Source organism: Molothrus ater, chromosome 11, assembly GCF_012460135.2.
Source record: "Molothrus ater isolate BHLD 08-10-18 breed brown headed cowbird chromosome 11, BPBGC_Mater_1.1, whole genome shotgun sequence".
NCBI lineage: Eukaryota > Metazoa > Chordata > Aves > Passeriformes > Icteridae > Molothrus > Molothrus ater.
In genome coordinates, this window is record NC_050488.2 from 2914082 (window position 1) to 2930233 (window position 16152).

A 16152-nucleotide genomic window follows, 5' to 3' on the forward strand; every position below is an offset into this window, starting at 1 on the left:
TATTCCCAAAATTGCTGCCTCCCCTTTTCCAGAACAGTCTGGGACCTCCCCTCCCGGCCGCGCCCTCGCCGTGCGCTCCTCGCGAAGGTCAGCGCTCGGTGCTTGGAGGCTGTGATTCCAGACGCCTCTCTGGGGAGCCTTTTCCATTCTAATCAGGTCCTCTAATTGCTTAGGCTCTTCCCCAGCATGAAGCCCTGCTCCAGTTTTGCAGGCAGATAATTAAATCCCGAGCCCAGGAGCGGCGGTGCAGCCGCGCTGCGACTTCTTCTCCTCCGCGTCTTCTCCTCGTCTTCCCACCCTGCCAGGGCAGCTGAGGCAGGAGCACGGAGCTTTGGGAGCCGTGGATCATCTGCCTGGGGAGTATCCAGCACTGGGATGGCTCCAAAACCAGGGAGGTGCTGCAGCTCACAGCAGTGCACCCGAGGAACCGTCCAAAACATCCCAAAATCCGTTTGTCCTTTTCTTGGAGATGCGCTGTGATCTTCCCGCAGGAGAATGAAAGCAGCAGGATGCCAGGAAGGGCTATTAACTGTCACCTCTTAAGCTCCCTGTATAATGTATGCACATGCTAATTACATTGTAGGAATAGCGTGGATTAATTATACACATCACAAGTGGGATACAGCGTTTTGGTATTTAAAGGATATTTTTATATAAATGACACATTTGGAAGTGGAAAATAGCACAGATTGGGTTTGTCCAATGAAAGACGGCAAAATTCTGGATTTAATGTATAATATAACCTTTATTCTTTTTCCTCTAAACTCTTGGAAACTTACATAACAATCGTGCTTTAATTATGACACCGTTTATAGACATTTAAAATGCATCTTAATTTATAAATATTTTACATTTGGTCCATAGAACAGGTTGCAATTTACTAAATAATACTGTACTCTTTTAAACAGGCTCTGTATATATTTTTGAATATGTATATATTACATATATATTTTTATATAGAGATAGATTTGCTTGGTGTTGGATATTTCCTTATTGCAAAAAGCATATATGATCATACAATAATCTTTCTTTTTCAGGGCAAGTACTACAAAAAAGATACAGCTATTCACAGTTTACACACAGTAGTTCTACAACACTAGTTTGTGCTATGTGATAACGTTTGTACAGCTTTTTGCTAAAGAGCAGGTCTGTCAAACATCTGTCATAATTGTTTACAATCAAACATTAAATACTGCATTTTTCTTAGAACAACATGGGACTCGGTTACATTAAACAATAAAGAGAAAGTCGGAGTTTTTACCCTTAGTCTAATGAAATTCACAAGTATGATGTATCACGTGTAATGTCTGTGTAGGATGTAGGGGTTCCTCTAAATCCCAAAGACTTACAGGACGTTTGCATCTCAGCTATGGCCGTTTAGGATGGAGCTTAGATCTCGTAGTATTTTACATTTGACCTAGGTATGAAACAGTTTAGAACCTACCCAACATACTCTGAGAGTTTAGGATGTAGTTTGAAATACATGTGTATTATATATATATATTATTTCTACATAATGTGCTTGACATTCTGAGAATAATACCTTATTGCAAGAACATGTTTGTCACCTTCAGACGAGAACAACGAAAAACCCAACATTCACAGGTAACATGTTTTTTTTTTGTTTTTTTTTTTCCACGTAGTAGTCCTACATAAATTGTGCTATCTAACATTGTACGGTGCACAAAAAAAGTTTGCTGAAAAGCATGTTTTTCATTGCACAGTTCTGTCACAGTCATTTACAATCAAACATCACCCTCCCCAAAAAAAAACAAACCAAAAACCAAAAAGCCTCCGTGCCTGTCTTATCTTATAGCTGCCAAACGAGAAATGCCGAGCGGGGCTCCCGCTGCATTCCCCACACAGGGAGAACTTCCAGGGGCTGGCCGGAGCCCAGAGTGGGATTGCAGGGGATCAAAGAGCTCTCCCTCGTGCCCTCAGCACCACCCAGCCCCTGGAAATGGAAATCCCACTGCTCTCAAAGTGCTGGGGTTTGGGGTGGGAGCTGGGGGAGTTCTCGGGCAGGTTCAATCAAGCCCTACGTCGGAACTCACTTTGATCTTGGTTTGGTTTCTATTTTGGTGGCAATGCAATAGTAGAGTGATAACAGCATGATAAAAGCTCAGGGAGTCTGAGCTTGAATGGCAAATACTTTGTATTTTACTCCTGGGAATCTCTAAGAGCTCTCGGCTATTACTTTGCTAAAAAAGTTAAAAGTCATATTTATGCCTCTAACATTGATTCACGCAGATATCTTCTTTTTATAAGAAGCAAGATATGTACTTTTAAGGAAATTTATGACCTTGTTTGAAAGTCACCCTGAAAGGCTGAGCACAGCCAGTGTGTTTGGCCTGGGCTGCTCTGCCACAAACAACTCAATTTTTGCACTAGGAATGTTTTTAAAGGCTGTGCCTGCTGTTAATTGAAGGAAGTGTCTCTTCCCCCCTCGAATGGCCTCAGCTGGAGCAAATTTTAAGGGCAGACTTTTGCACTGGAAATCACTTGTTTACAAAATACTCCGTTCTCTTTTTGTACAAAACAACTCCAAACTTAATTTTACTCCTGCAAAGTCAGAAATAACAGTCTTGGGATTCAGCGGTAAGAAATAGTGATCGACTACTAAAAATCAGCAGCACAAAACTTCAAATAGTCGTGCTAAAAGGTAGATTAAAAAGGTCTTGGCACATCAATTTACAAATTCCAAGGTATGCAACTATCATTGTGAAAGGATAAAAACATTAACAGTCTGGATTGCTGGAGAACACAAAAACACTGTCAAACATCTGAGCTCGCGACGGCTGGATCGAACCCATGGCGATTCCCTCGGAGTGGAGATGACCTTGTTGCTTTTTTTTTTCCTCTTTTTTTTTTTTAATAGGTATTTTTTATTTTTTTTTTTTGCCACTAGAGGTAGGTAATTATATTCTCAGATGTGAATTTGTGGTCATATTCAACCATATTTTTTGTTTTTCTGGAGGAGGAGCGGAACTTGGAGGAGAGAGGAGTTTAGATGTAGGCTTCTTTGTTGGCAGAGTTGCTCTGTTGGGCCTGGTCTGGCCCATTCTCAGGGTGGGTGATGTCTTCACTTGGCTGAATCATCACTTGGATGCGCTGTTCAAAGGACAACAGTAAATGTGAGGCAGCCAAGAAACTATTTCTAACCTTACTCTTCTTTTTTTTTTTCCTAAATATTTAAAGACAATTCTTTACAGCCACCTATCTTGCCAGGGAACCAGCAGCGAGCCACTTGCACTAAACAGAATTCCAGCTCTGTCCTGAAGGTGACAGGAGGAGCTGAAACACCCTGTGCCAAATGCTGGGTGCCTACAAGGAGCTTTCCTGGGGAAAAGCAATGGGGAGAGGCTCTGCTGTGAGCCCAGGGTCCAGCACTGCACGGGCTGCAGTGGGCAGCAGTGCTGGGCACCAGAGTGATGGGCATCTCCCCAGGAGAACTGAGAGCTCCTCCAAGGATAAACCAGTGTTTTAGAGTGTTTTAGAATGTTTTGTTCCTATTCTGTCTTTCCTCGTCCTTTTGTCCTCTCTGTTCCTTCAGCTTCTCTGCCCAGCTCATGGCAGAGAATAGATCTCAAAGAAATCTCCTATCTCAAAGAAATCTCTCTTATATCTCAAAAGCAATCCCAGTTTGGCTCCTCAGAGCCTCTCACTGGTGCAGGCTCCCCCCTCACTTAATAATAATTTATCAATGCTTTCGAAAATACGACCTCAATCCACAACAAGGCTGAGATGAGGAACTCTTACCATGGTCTCACACAACCCTCCACAAAAAGCAGCTGTATTTTAGGGCAACAGTTCTCCTTTTGCACCTAAAAGTTTCCATAAGCCCAAGAGAAATCTATTCAAAATGTAGGAGCTAAGAACTGGCAGGGAGGGAAGCAAAAAAAAATCAAAACCCAGATTTTTTTGTGCAGACTTCTTTAAAGCCTCACTGAGTCCTTCAAAATTTGCTGAAGACAAATATTTGGATCAAGATCTGAGCATTTCATGAGGCATCACTCGTCAATTCTGCTTAAGATCATCCAGCCCTTTGCAAAGATGGCTCTGTCAGCTGATTTTAGAATATTCCAGAAGTTCTGACAAATTCCTTTTGACAGTCTTTGGTTGCCACAGTCACAGAGTGTTTCAGTACTTGGGCTGGAGAACTGGCTGTGATGTACAGGAGGAGCTGGAGAGGGAAAACTGAGGATCCACCCAGATTGAAAAATGAGGAGTGGTGATTGTGGGTGGCTCCTGAACGGTGTGTGGGGCAGTAATGTGGTCAATATTTCCCACCCCTTTAGCAGCACATCTCTGAGGACCTCAGAACTGACTGAAATAGAAACTGAGTGAAATAAAAACTGACTGAAATAAAAACTGACTGGAAAAAAGACTGTCTTCCATGAGAAGTGTTACATTCTTTAAAAAAGGAGCAGTCAGGGAGAGGCTGAGAGCAATGAGAAAAAGCCCCTAATGTTCTTCACAGAGTGACTGCTGACAGAAATCCCTTAAATAAAGGCTCAAGGGAAGTGTTCCCAAGGTATTCCATGTCCTCCCTCCCAGCTGCAGCAGAGCAGGGCAGGTGAAATGCAGGAGCTGAAGCCTTGGGGGCCATCAGGGACATGCAGAGCAGGGTCACTGAGCAGACCATGCAATCCCAGAGTTCTGGAGCTCAGCCCCTGATTTTGATTCCAGCTCCCCGGAGCATCCCCTGCCGTGATCCGCGGCCGCGTGTCTGGCATTAATCAGGACAAATTTCCATAATTTGCAAACCTCTCCTCTGGTTTCTAGGTGTGAGGAGCTGGAATGCCAAGTGTCTGCAGCTGCCAGAGCAGAGATAAGGACCCTGTGGAACGTGGGGAGTTGTGTTCAGCAACAGATGGCTCAGACACTCTCTTCTCTTTTGGTTGGCACTTTTATGGTTTTTTTGGTTTTTTTTTTAGCTCAAAGCAAAATGGCTGAGGGGGAAATAGATGAGAGGAAAGAAGTGCCCAGCAATCTTTGATTGCACAGGTGCCAAGGTGTGGCAGCCATATTTTCAGAAAAATCCCTTGGCCCAGGTTTTTCTCCTGGGAAGCTGAGAAGCCTCAGAGAAAAAAGGAAAACAATTCTTATCTCATTTGCTTCTCCTGTGTTGTGCTCCTGTGGAATGTGTTTGGAGATTGTTTACCCACAGGTGACTGTTTCATTGGTTTCATGTGAATTATTTTGACCTAATGACCAATCAGTGCCAAGCTGTGTTGAGGCTCTGGAAGGAGTCACAAGTTTTCATTATTATCTTTTTAACCTTCTGTCTCTATCCTTTCCTGTATTTTTTAGTATAATATAATATAATATAATATAATATAATATAATATAATATAATATAATATAATATAATATAATATAATATAATATAATATAATATAATATAATATAATATAATATAATATAATATATATAATATAAATATAATAGAAATATAATAGAAATATAATATAATATAATATAATATATTAAATTAGTATATTAATATATAATCTAGTATCTTAATAAAATATTAATAAAATATTAATAAAATAATAAATTATCCTTCCAAGAACATGGATTCAGATTCATCAAGCCTTCCTTCATCTGGGCACCCCACAAATACCATACCAGGGGGGTTGGGACAGGCAGGCTTACCTGTTTTAGGGATCCTTTCAGGGTGAGGAACATGTATGCCATGTAGCCAGGAATCAGCACCATAGAGGACAGGGCCATGAACCAGCCCACCCCCTGGCCCCATTTTGGGAACACATAACTGCCCATGGTCAGGGGGGTCATCTGCACAGCACTGAAGATGAACACTCCCTGCAAAGGAGAAGGGAGGGTTTGGGGTCAGATTCCCACAGTGTTCTGGCTTCAAGAGTTTTTCTGGAGCTTCCCAAGATGCCTCTTGCCAAAATGAATGTTTCACCTCAAAGCTGTGTTTTCACATATAAACCTGCACCTCAGATAATCCAGGTGTGCTGCTGGGAGCAGTAAATTCCTTGGATAAGCTGCACAGAGCCAGAGGGAAGGGGGCTGCTGGGGAAAACAGGGATCCTGGGAATAGCTGGAACCCAAAAGCAACTGGGGAAAATAGGGATCCTGGGAATAGCTGGAACCCAAAAGCAACTGGGGAAAACAGGGATCCTGGGAATAGCTGGAACCCAAAAGGAACTGGGGGAAATAGGGATCCTGGGAATAGCTGGAACCCAAAAGCAACTGGGGAAAATAGGGATCCTGGGAATAGCTGGAACCCAAAAGCAACTGGGGAAAACAGGGATCCTGGGAATAGCTGGAACCCAAAAGCATCGTGGGTGCTGCTGCTCAGTGGCACCACGTACATGTCCCCATTGTGCCATTGAGCAGCAGCACCCACGATGCTTTTGGGTTGTTCTCCAATGATGCCCTGCAGACACAGAATTCCACAGGCTATTCCCAGGAAAATCTCCTGTGCTGGCCTGTCTCAAATGGCTAAAGCAGCCAGGAAACCCTGCTAAAGTGAATCAGGAGGGAGGGAGGCTCATTCTGATCCAGGCTGAGCCCTCGTGCAGGACAGAGGCAGATTCTTATCCCTGCTCTGCAAATTCCCAGAGGCAGAATTTTATCCCTGCTCTGAGCTGGGCTGGGCAGCACATTCTGCTGAGGACTTGACAAATCTGGCCAGTCTGACCATGTTGGGCATCTTCCTCCTGTGCCATAAAAGTAAAATGTTTCTCTTATGCTTTTATGTTCTTACAAAAATGAAATCTGCCTTGATCTGGGAAGGGATGACTCGAGGAACCCTCAACATGAGCACATTTCTGTGTCTTTTTAGTGCTCCTCATTTGCTTTCTCTGGTTAAATGCTGGCTCATGTGTAACAGTTTGTTACATTGCATCTGGGTTCAGTGTATGTGCAGTACATTTACATTTCTTTGCTTACTACTTCACAAAGTACTGAATGGGATTAACTGGGTAAAGTTTAGAATCAGGGAAAAAGCTGTTCTGTGGTTTCCAGTACAGATTCATGGCAGAGTTTGCCAGAAAACCCACAGCAATGCAGTATAAAATGATTAATATTTGCCACAGAATGCCATGAGGGAAGAACAAGAGTTTAGAACCCTGTTCTGTCACCAGAAGGGCTTGTGGAGGAATTCAGTTTACAGCATGTTGGCATTTTTGTGTACGTGGAAAATTTAGATTTTAGATTGCTAAATTCTATTTAGAACACCAAAAAAAAAAAAAAAGTGTCAAAATTTGTTCCTCAGAGTTTTCTAACTCTGCCAATCAACCTCTTGAGCATTTCCAGAGGTCTAATAAAAATCTTCACTTCTCTTTTTGGGGCACAATCTTCCTGGAATGACACTGCTTTTTGCTTATTGCCTTCAATGGGATTGCTCAAATCCTTAAAAAAGGAGAGAGGGCAGAACTAATATGAACCTGTGGGGCTGGAAATGACAAGGCTGCAGCACCCAGGCCACCCATTTACATCCTTTCAACCGGAGAATAAAAGTTTGTTCCTTACTGCCACAATGATAGGAGTGAAAAAGGACCAGCAGAGTTTCCACCAGATGCAGGGTCTGTATCCCACCATCTCTTGGATGTTGTCATAAAATCTATTAACACCTGGGTAAAGAAATAAGGAACAACACAGAAACATATCAGGTAGTGGAGTTGATGGGAAGCTCAATGGTTCTGAGAGATATAGTCATAAATTATGATTATGATATATGATATAGTCATAAATTATGATTATTATTTGGAAGCTCTACAAAGATCTCAACTTTTCCTCAAGGCGAAACATGTGCAAACTCAAAAGCACCAAAAGTCACCTGTTCTCACTCTTCCACATCATAATTAATTAAATAGAGACCAGCAAACTTACTCCCATGCCAAATGAGGAAGTTGCACATGGGAAGGTCAGATGCAAGAAACACCCTTGATTGATTCCAACTCTAGGTTATATTAGGATGAGAAAATTAGGGTATATTTTACAATTATGAACCTCCCCTTAAACCCATCCCAGCATTAACCAGCTTCATTGCAGTGCCCACCATGGATGGGCAGGAGTGGAGCTGCAATCAGAGGGCCCCTCCTGCTGCTGCTGCTCCCCACCAGCCTCCCAAAGCTGTGTCTGTCACCAGTCCATGGCTCTGATTTCTTCATGATTCTGTCACCAATTTATGGCTCTGATCTCTTCCAGAGCCTGGAGCTGACAATTCCAAGCTGTGCTTCAAGCCCTGTATGGACCATCCACTTAAGCTCCTTGTGGGGTCCCTTCCAGCTCAGAACATTCTGTGATTTCCATGAGAATTTTGGTGTATTTTTCCATTTGCTGGGCTCTCCAGCAGTGCCTCTCCCCTGTTAAATGCTGTTCCATCCTCTCAGGCCCACTGAAATCCAGCAGGAAGCTCCTGGAGCAGCTGGAGTGCCTCAGTGGGGATGGGAGCAGCTCCTCAGAGGAGCTGACACAGCTCTGAGGTCAAAAATGCTCTGTGACAATATCCCACAGACCCATTAATGCTTGCAGCCACAGACTGCCAGCCCAGGGTCTGGATATTTAAGGTGATTATTCCCTAACTGACCAAGGAGCCTGGCTCACTGCAGGACCCTGGAGTGGGAAAATTTCTGGAAAAACGAAATATTGCAAATCCCAAGAGTCCTGAGGAAGTATGTACCCAAAACCTCTGAAGATCCAGGCTTCCCAAGGAAGTGGGACAGGAAAGGATATGGAATATCACCCTTTTAATAGTCCTGAAACTCTTCATGGCTCCCAAGCCTCTAGGTAGAGTGTTTAAAAGGCAGCAGCACCTTCCACAAGCCAACTTTGAATTCTATCCACAGAAACCAAAGCCACTTTCAGTTCCACCCCCACCACGTGCACATCAACCACAGATCAGAGGATGAATTATCCTCAGGGTGTGTAAAGCTTAGGGAAAAACACAAACAGGCTTATGTTTACCATAGCACCAGGATATCGAGATGCACTCAAAGAATACAAGGAACAAGAGACTCATTCCACTGGCAGAGTAGTAGTCAAAAAGCTTAAACACATAGATGCCACCCTGAAACAGAAAAAAAAAAAGTATGAAAAATAGAGCAAGGCCTCCAGCTTCAAAATGTAGGATACAAACTAACAGTGGTGGGTAGGTTAAGGGCCTATTAGTGTAAATTAAACAGGTTAAGTTTTTTTAAGGCTTGAGGTCAATCCTGATGAAATTAAGATTGCTGCTGTTTAAACTGGAAAGTTTAATTTTGCTGTTTGCTCTTTATTTGGTAATTTAATCATAATTTAATCACTAACCATTTCCCTCAAGCAGTTTGCAAAGTCAACATCTCCAGCTGCCACTTTTTTGGCTGTAGGAATGTGGGGAAGTGCATTTTGCTGTCCCATGAGCCCTGGAGGGGACATCAAGGTGAGGCCTTTTTGGGGCTACCTAAAAACCACAGGCCAGGCAGAATTAAGGGAATAAAAAGCAGTTCTGTTTATTGAAGGGCCTGCAGGTACATTTAGGGCAGACAAAGCACTCCAGGGGCTACACCCAAAATGGACCCTGGCTCACAGGTTTTTATACTTTTATCAGTTTGGTCCATCTGCACATTGAGGGTTCATCTGGCAATTCCAGCTGCAGGTAATGAAGTCATTGAGCCCAAGTTTGCTCCCCCCAAGTCCCTTTTGTTCCCATCTCTGGGCCCTGGGGCAGTGAGGTGTCCTTGATTGCCAGGCCTGGAGAGGAATTGTTGTGTGTGCCCAAAATAGGGAAGCTGCAGCTGACACTGGGTGTGCAGTTTGGAGGGACACACTAAAGAACTGCAGGAGTACCAATAAATTAAATATATAAAAGCTAAAAAGCTAAGGCATCATTCCCACTGACACTCAGGAAGTTGCTGCTTGATTTGCAGTAAATATCAGCTACAAGGGGGATTTGTGCTGTGTATTTCCCTCCCACACGTGTGATTTCTGTGTGAGGCAGTCCCAGCAAGCAGCAGCACACAGAGCAGGGATGAAAGCAGGCACTGCCACTTGATGCAGCTCCTGAGAGTGACTGCTCAGCCAGCACCACTCTGAGTTTATGTGAGCAACATCTTCAGGCAAGCTGCAGCTGACACTGGCTGTGAAGTTTGGAGTTTACACTAAAGAACAGCAGAGTACAAATATATAAAAACTACAATAGCTCAATATATAAAAGCAAAACAATCCTAATATTAAAGAAATGATACTAATATCAATGAATACAATACAAATACAAATATCAAAGCTAAAGTCTTAAGGGCGTTCTACGCTTAAACCGCCCAAACCTTGGCGAGCAGGAATCCCTGACAATCCAGGGGCTGGCAGAGATTCCTGGCTGGACTGGGGAAGGAGAATGGTGGAGCAGGGCAGAGGCAGCCCCAGGGATCAGTACCTGAGTGATGTTGGACAGCCCTATCACGTAGGACACGATGCACACCACGGCGATGAAGAGCTCGCGGCGGTTGCGCAGCAGCTTGGGGAACTCGTCCACCAGGGCAGTGATGAACCCTTCCACGGTGCAGAACTGCAGGAAAAGGGACACAAAACACACTCCAGGGCCCAGCTGGACACAAAAAACGCTGCAGAGCCCAGCATGGAGTTTTGGGGAGCAGTTTGTGATTGGACCCTTGGCTGGCCTGAGGCTGCAGCCGTCCAGCGAGAAGTGAAAATTCGCTTGACTGCAGCGGAAGCTCTGCTCCTGAATCTCCTTGGCTCTGTCTAAAGAGATCTGTGCAAAAAGATTTCCAGCTCGAGGAGCACTCAGAATTCTGAGCTATGAACTGTTGCTTTCGCTCTGTGAACAGGAACTGCTCTTTTTCTGTAATAAAGATAATAAACCTACAGGTGAGGGCTTTGGTCCCTCAATCCTACAAAATAAACTTCCTTTTGTGTGATTTACTCACATACAAGAGAGCTAACACACAGAGAAAGTCTAACCAGATTGGTGCTTCATGCAGAAGGTTAAAGATTCTCATATGCAATTAATTAAATATTCTCTGTATCCCTAGGAAACATTTTTGTTGAGGCTGTGTCCTCCAAATAGCCACACTCCAGAATCCCTCTGTGTGTATATAGTCAGATAAATGTTATCATTATGGTGGCTGAAATATGATCTGTGCAAAAAGATTTCCAGCTCAAGGAGCACTCAAAATTCTGAGCTATGAACTGTTGCTTTCACTCTGTGAACAGGAACTGCTCTTTTTTTTGTAATAAAGATGATAAACTTCAGTTGAGGGCTTTGGTCCCTCAATCCTACAAAATAAACTTCTTTTTTATGTGATTTACAAAATAAACTTCTTTTTTATGTGATACAAGAAAGCCAACACACAGAGAAAGTCTAACCAGATTGGTGCTTCACGCAGAAAATTAAAGATTCTCATATGATTCTCATATGTAATAAATCAAATATTCTCTGTATCCCAGAAAACATTTTTGTTGAGGCTGTGTCCTCCAAATGGCCACACTCCAGAATCCCTCTGTGTGTAAATATTCAGATAAATGTTATCATTATGGTGGCTGCAATATGAAAACCAGAAGATGAGTAAAGTTTTATTAATTTTCAGCAGAGCAAGTAGAATTCAACCAATGGTTACAGCTCGTGTAAATTAGAGTGGATGAAATGTTTCAGTGACAGACAGAAAATGCAGAGAGCATGACAGCCTGTAGATACATATTCCTTTTAATAATATTAGACCACCTTCCTCAGCTGTTAGTTGCCTAGAGACAAATGCTTTCAAGAATATTTTTGACCCAATTTTTCACAGCAGTTTCCCCCCAGATTGAGCAGTGGGTTTTAATGTCAAGCCTGAAGCTCACTGAAAACCAAAGAAATAAAAAGTGTAAATTTTCAACTTCCTTTCATCTCCTAGGATAAAATACCCTCCTTGGTCTTTTTGTGTTCACAGGCTGAAGTCAGCTTGGATTTGTAGAAAATGATGGATTTTCTCTCCTGAAAGACTGGTCCAGTGCTAAGGCAGTAAATCCCACATTCCTTTATGTGCTGGGAGGGCTGTGCTAGGGACTGGGAGCTGCTGCTTTGCCAGCTGCAGCTGATTGCAGGTAAATTAACACATCTGCCCAGGACTGGGCTCCTAAAAGTGATCCAAGAGTTCAGCAGCCAGGGGCAACTTCCCTGACCTAATCCTCCAAGTATTCCTTGTGAAATAAGGCAGGGTGCTCTCCTGAGTGCTGCCACTGGGGCTGTTCTCTGTATTAAAATTAGCACTGATTAACAAAAGGTTTTATTGGACAGAGTTATTTTTAAAGAGTTTTCTCTCATGCTCTGTGCTTTTTTATTTGTGTCCCAGTCAACATTTCTAATTATTCCATGTGTTAATTATTTAATAGTTTAATCTAGACAGAGAATATCTTGGATTTGCAAACCCCAGGGTTGAGCCTCCTCCTTCATTTTCAGTTGTCAGATCCCACCCAGAGCTTCAGTACAGCCTGAACCAATAAATTGGTGACCCTTTCCCTTGGGAAGTGATTTCAGAGCCCATCAAAACCCAGAATATCCTCAGTAACCATCCCACTGCCCAGTGAATTAACTCCAGATCTTAAAATGAAATGTGTGCTGTGTCTTTTTGCTCCTGTGGTGAGTTCTGGAGCCGCCCTTCAGAAATACCTGTGGCATCCAAATCTTGTAAAACACATCCCAGTGTCTCCTACACAGCTGAACACTGAACAGGTATTTTTAACATTGTGATTTAACAGGGAATATTTCAAAGATAAGCTCCTTTATGACTGCAGAATAAATTTTCTGCCCATTTTTCATGTGCTTCCAGCAGTTCATGAAAGAGCAGAGGTGTTCAAGCATCATTTTTTTGACTCAGTCTTTCCTGAGTGCCTCCTATTCTTTATTTGATTGTTCCAGGGACCATCCTGCCCCACTTCCAGCTGGCAGTGGAGAGCACAACCCTGTTGTGTTGTTGTGCCTGACCAGAATGGGAAAGCAGCACCTGACACTCTGAGTTTAGAGTTATACACTGAAGAACTGCAGGATTATGAATATAAGAAAAATATAAAAGCTAAATATATAAAGAATCCTAATATAAAACAATGCTAATATAAAATAAATAACCCTAATATAAAATAAATAATCCTAATTTATTAAATAAATTCTAAATTATAAAATAACGATTTTGAAATGATAAAATAAAGAATCCTAAATTATGAAATAAATCCTAAATTATAAAATAAATAATCTTAATATACACTGAAGAACTGCAGGATTACAAATACATGAAAAATACAAAAGCTAAATATAGAAAAAATCCTAATATAAAGTAATTTTAATATAACAGAAATAATCTTAATTTATTAAATAAATTCTCAATTATAAAATAATGAATTTGAAAATTATAAAATAAATAATCCCACATTATAAAATAAATAATCCCAAATTATTAAATAAAGAATCCTAAATTATAAAATAAATCCCAAATTATAAAATAAATAATCCTAATAAAAATAAATAAAATGCAAAGAAAAACATCAAACCTGATTCCACCCAGTGGCAGAAAATCTGTATTTTTATTGGTTTCCACCCCAGTTTTACCTGACTGTCAATGCCAAGCATGAGCAGCATGGAGAAGAAGAGTATTGCCCACAAAGGGGAGATGGGCAGCTGTGTCACTGCCTCTGGGTAAGCCAGAAATGCCAGTCCAGGGCCTGGGGGAGAGACAGGAGACAGAACATCAGTGGCAGGGCTGGGGCTGGGATCCTCTGCTCCTGCAGGGCTCTGGATGCAGCCCCTGAGCAGAGATTCCAGTGTTCACTGCTCCCTGCTCCTGCAAGCACCTGGGTTTGGAAATAAACCAGCCAAAACTAAAATAAGTAAATAAATAAATAAATAAATAAATAAATAAATAAAATGGACCCCAAATCGCCCAAAGCCAACCAAGCAGAGAGCACGGGATGGGTTCAGCAGCTGCTCCTGAGCCCCCTGGCTCAGCCGAGGCAGGAGCGCTGTCCCTGGCTGGGGTCACCCTCAGGCACTGCTCAGCTCTGTCCCCTCCCTCAAGCAGCTTTTGACAGCTGCATTCTCCTGCTTGGCACCGTTCAGAGCAGAAACAGAGCTCAGCAGTGGAGAAGACACTGTCCAGCATTTCCAGTATTCCCATTTGCTGTTCCATTGCTCTCCCTCCCCCTAAATGCACATTTTAATAAACTCTGTCGTTGTGGATGACCAAACTTTTTAATTTTTCTTCTTGCTAACTGCAGATGGGGGACAGAGTGTTAAACTCCTATTAAAAACCCCTATTTTAAAACCCTATTTAAAAGGGTTTTTTTGTTCTCAGGGTCTGAGGGAAAACCAACAAATTTAATAAATAAATTTATTAATACACAGAATATATTATAAATATAATAATTTATAATAAATATATTTATTATATAATGTTTATTTATATTTAATTATTAATTAATATAATGTTTAATATGTTTATTATATAATAAATATATATGAATATAATAAATATAATAAATTATAAATTTATAAAACCACAGAAATAAAACTCGTGTGTTTCACCTAAGGAGTGCCTCTGAGTTTTCAGTTTCCATTAAAAGTCTGTCAGTGACAAGTGCTTGGTCCCAGCCCCCAAACCAGTGGAGCAAGGATGGCACCAACACCTGGATTGCCAAAGTCTAATGAGGATTTTGAAGCAATTAATTGCTAACAAGAGCAGGGAAAGCAATTCAGAAAGCATTCCAAATAGCAGTGCTAAAAGCAAAATAAACTTCAGATAAATATGTTAATTTTACTCTGTTTGGCATTCCACAGAAATGCAGTTAGGCCTTTTAATAATATCATTTGTTTTATAAGGCTGTATAAAAGATGGCAAAATAACCTCTCATGGTGATAAAATCTGGCACCAGCCTCCAAACTTACTAGGAGAAATAGAAGCCTTAATTAAAGGGTCAAATTTTTAAATATCCTTTGCAATTAGTGGCCATGGGCATCTTTCAGAGATCTGTTATCAAATGTACTTAATATGATGTAAAAATATGGTGGTGTTTGCAGGTGTAGCCTTTATATAACTCCTTCTGTCTCAAAGAAATAAATCCATAAAGCTTATTTCACACACCACTGCCTTTCCAGAGCAGCTTTTAATAACAGTGCCTGCCATCATCATTTTGCACCTAATCTCTTTGTATGTGTAATTTATTGAAGATTATTTGCAGGGCTTAAATTCTCTCCTTTTCTAACCAAGGAGAATATTTCAGTGGGTTGTGTTTGCTAATACAGTCATCCAGATTTTGTCCACCAGTGAGTTGCAGCCAAGCTTTGAGTTATGAGATCCCTCCCTGTGGCCAGAACTGCTAAGTGAGTATCTGGTGCACCAGCTGGGTCAGGGCAGCCATCTGCTCTGCTGCTTTGAGCTTTTTCAGCTGGAAGACACACAAGGAACTGCAGGGAAGAACAGAATCCTCCCATGGACAGCTCCACAGCTCCCTGCCCTAAATAAAATGTCTCTCATGATACAGAGTCACATGGAATAGGTGTAGGTGTGAACAGGGAAGAAATGGATCTGCCTCCAAGGGCTTAACCTCAAGAAATGGGAAAAGGAATTAAAACCCAACTGAACTGGGAAATATTAGCTTAAAAACCACCCCATTATGACCAGAACTCCTCCTGCTCTGCCTGGAGTGGGTCGGGACAACACTTTTCCTCCTGGGAGGCGGAGGGGACAGGGAGCTGAGGAGCTGTGGGGAGGGATTTTGAGCAGTTGCAGGAACAACCTACAAGCAAAAAAACAAAACCAAAAAACCCTGATGCACAGCTTAGAGGAAAAGATTTCGGGTACCTGATGCTGCAACATCTGCAATTGGCCTCTTTGTGACATTGGCCATGAATCCCACAATGGAGAAGATGACAAAGCCAGCAAACATGCTCGTGCATGAGTTTATGCAGCACACTATGATGGAGTCCCTGAAACAAAGGGAAGGGGCTTTAAGCAGCAGGGAAAGCAAATGTTCATCCTTTTTGGGGTTTATTTATTGATTTCTTTTTTTCCTGTGGAAAGATCTCAATGATTTAGGATTTCCCAGTCTGGGCTCCATTCCATGCTGGGGAAGTCTCTCCCATTGGTGTAAAGGCAGTCACACATCTCACCCCCAGCCAGACAGAACAGTTAATATTGAACACTAAACTTTATT

General features: G+C 42.0%; 1 protein-coding gene across 2 annotated transcripts in view; it reads right to left on the reverse strand.

Annotated features, from left to right (window-relative positions):
• Positions 1–725: 725 nt before the first annotated feature.
• Positions 726–16152, reverse strand: part of SLC6A1 (solute carrier family 6 member 1) — a 71857-nt gene continuing 56430 nt past the window's right edge. For both annotated transcript variants that reach the window (XM_054516017.1, XM_036390855.1), the window contains exons 9-15: positions 15801–15925; positions 13553–13665; positions 10388–10519; positions 8944–9046; positions 7507–7607; positions 5659–5826; positions 726–3111 (exon numbers count right to left, since the gene is read on the reverse strand). In XM_054516017.1, the coding sequence (XP_054371992.1) occupies positions 3007–3111; positions 5659–5826; positions 7507–7607; positions 8944–9046; positions 10388–10519; positions 13553–13665; positions 15801–15925 (847 nt within the window). In that variant the 3' untranslated portion in view covers positions 726–3006. The remainder of the gene's footprint in view (positions 3112–5658; positions 5827–7506; positions 7608–8943; positions 9047–10387; positions 10520–13552; positions 13666–15800; positions 15926–16152) is intronic.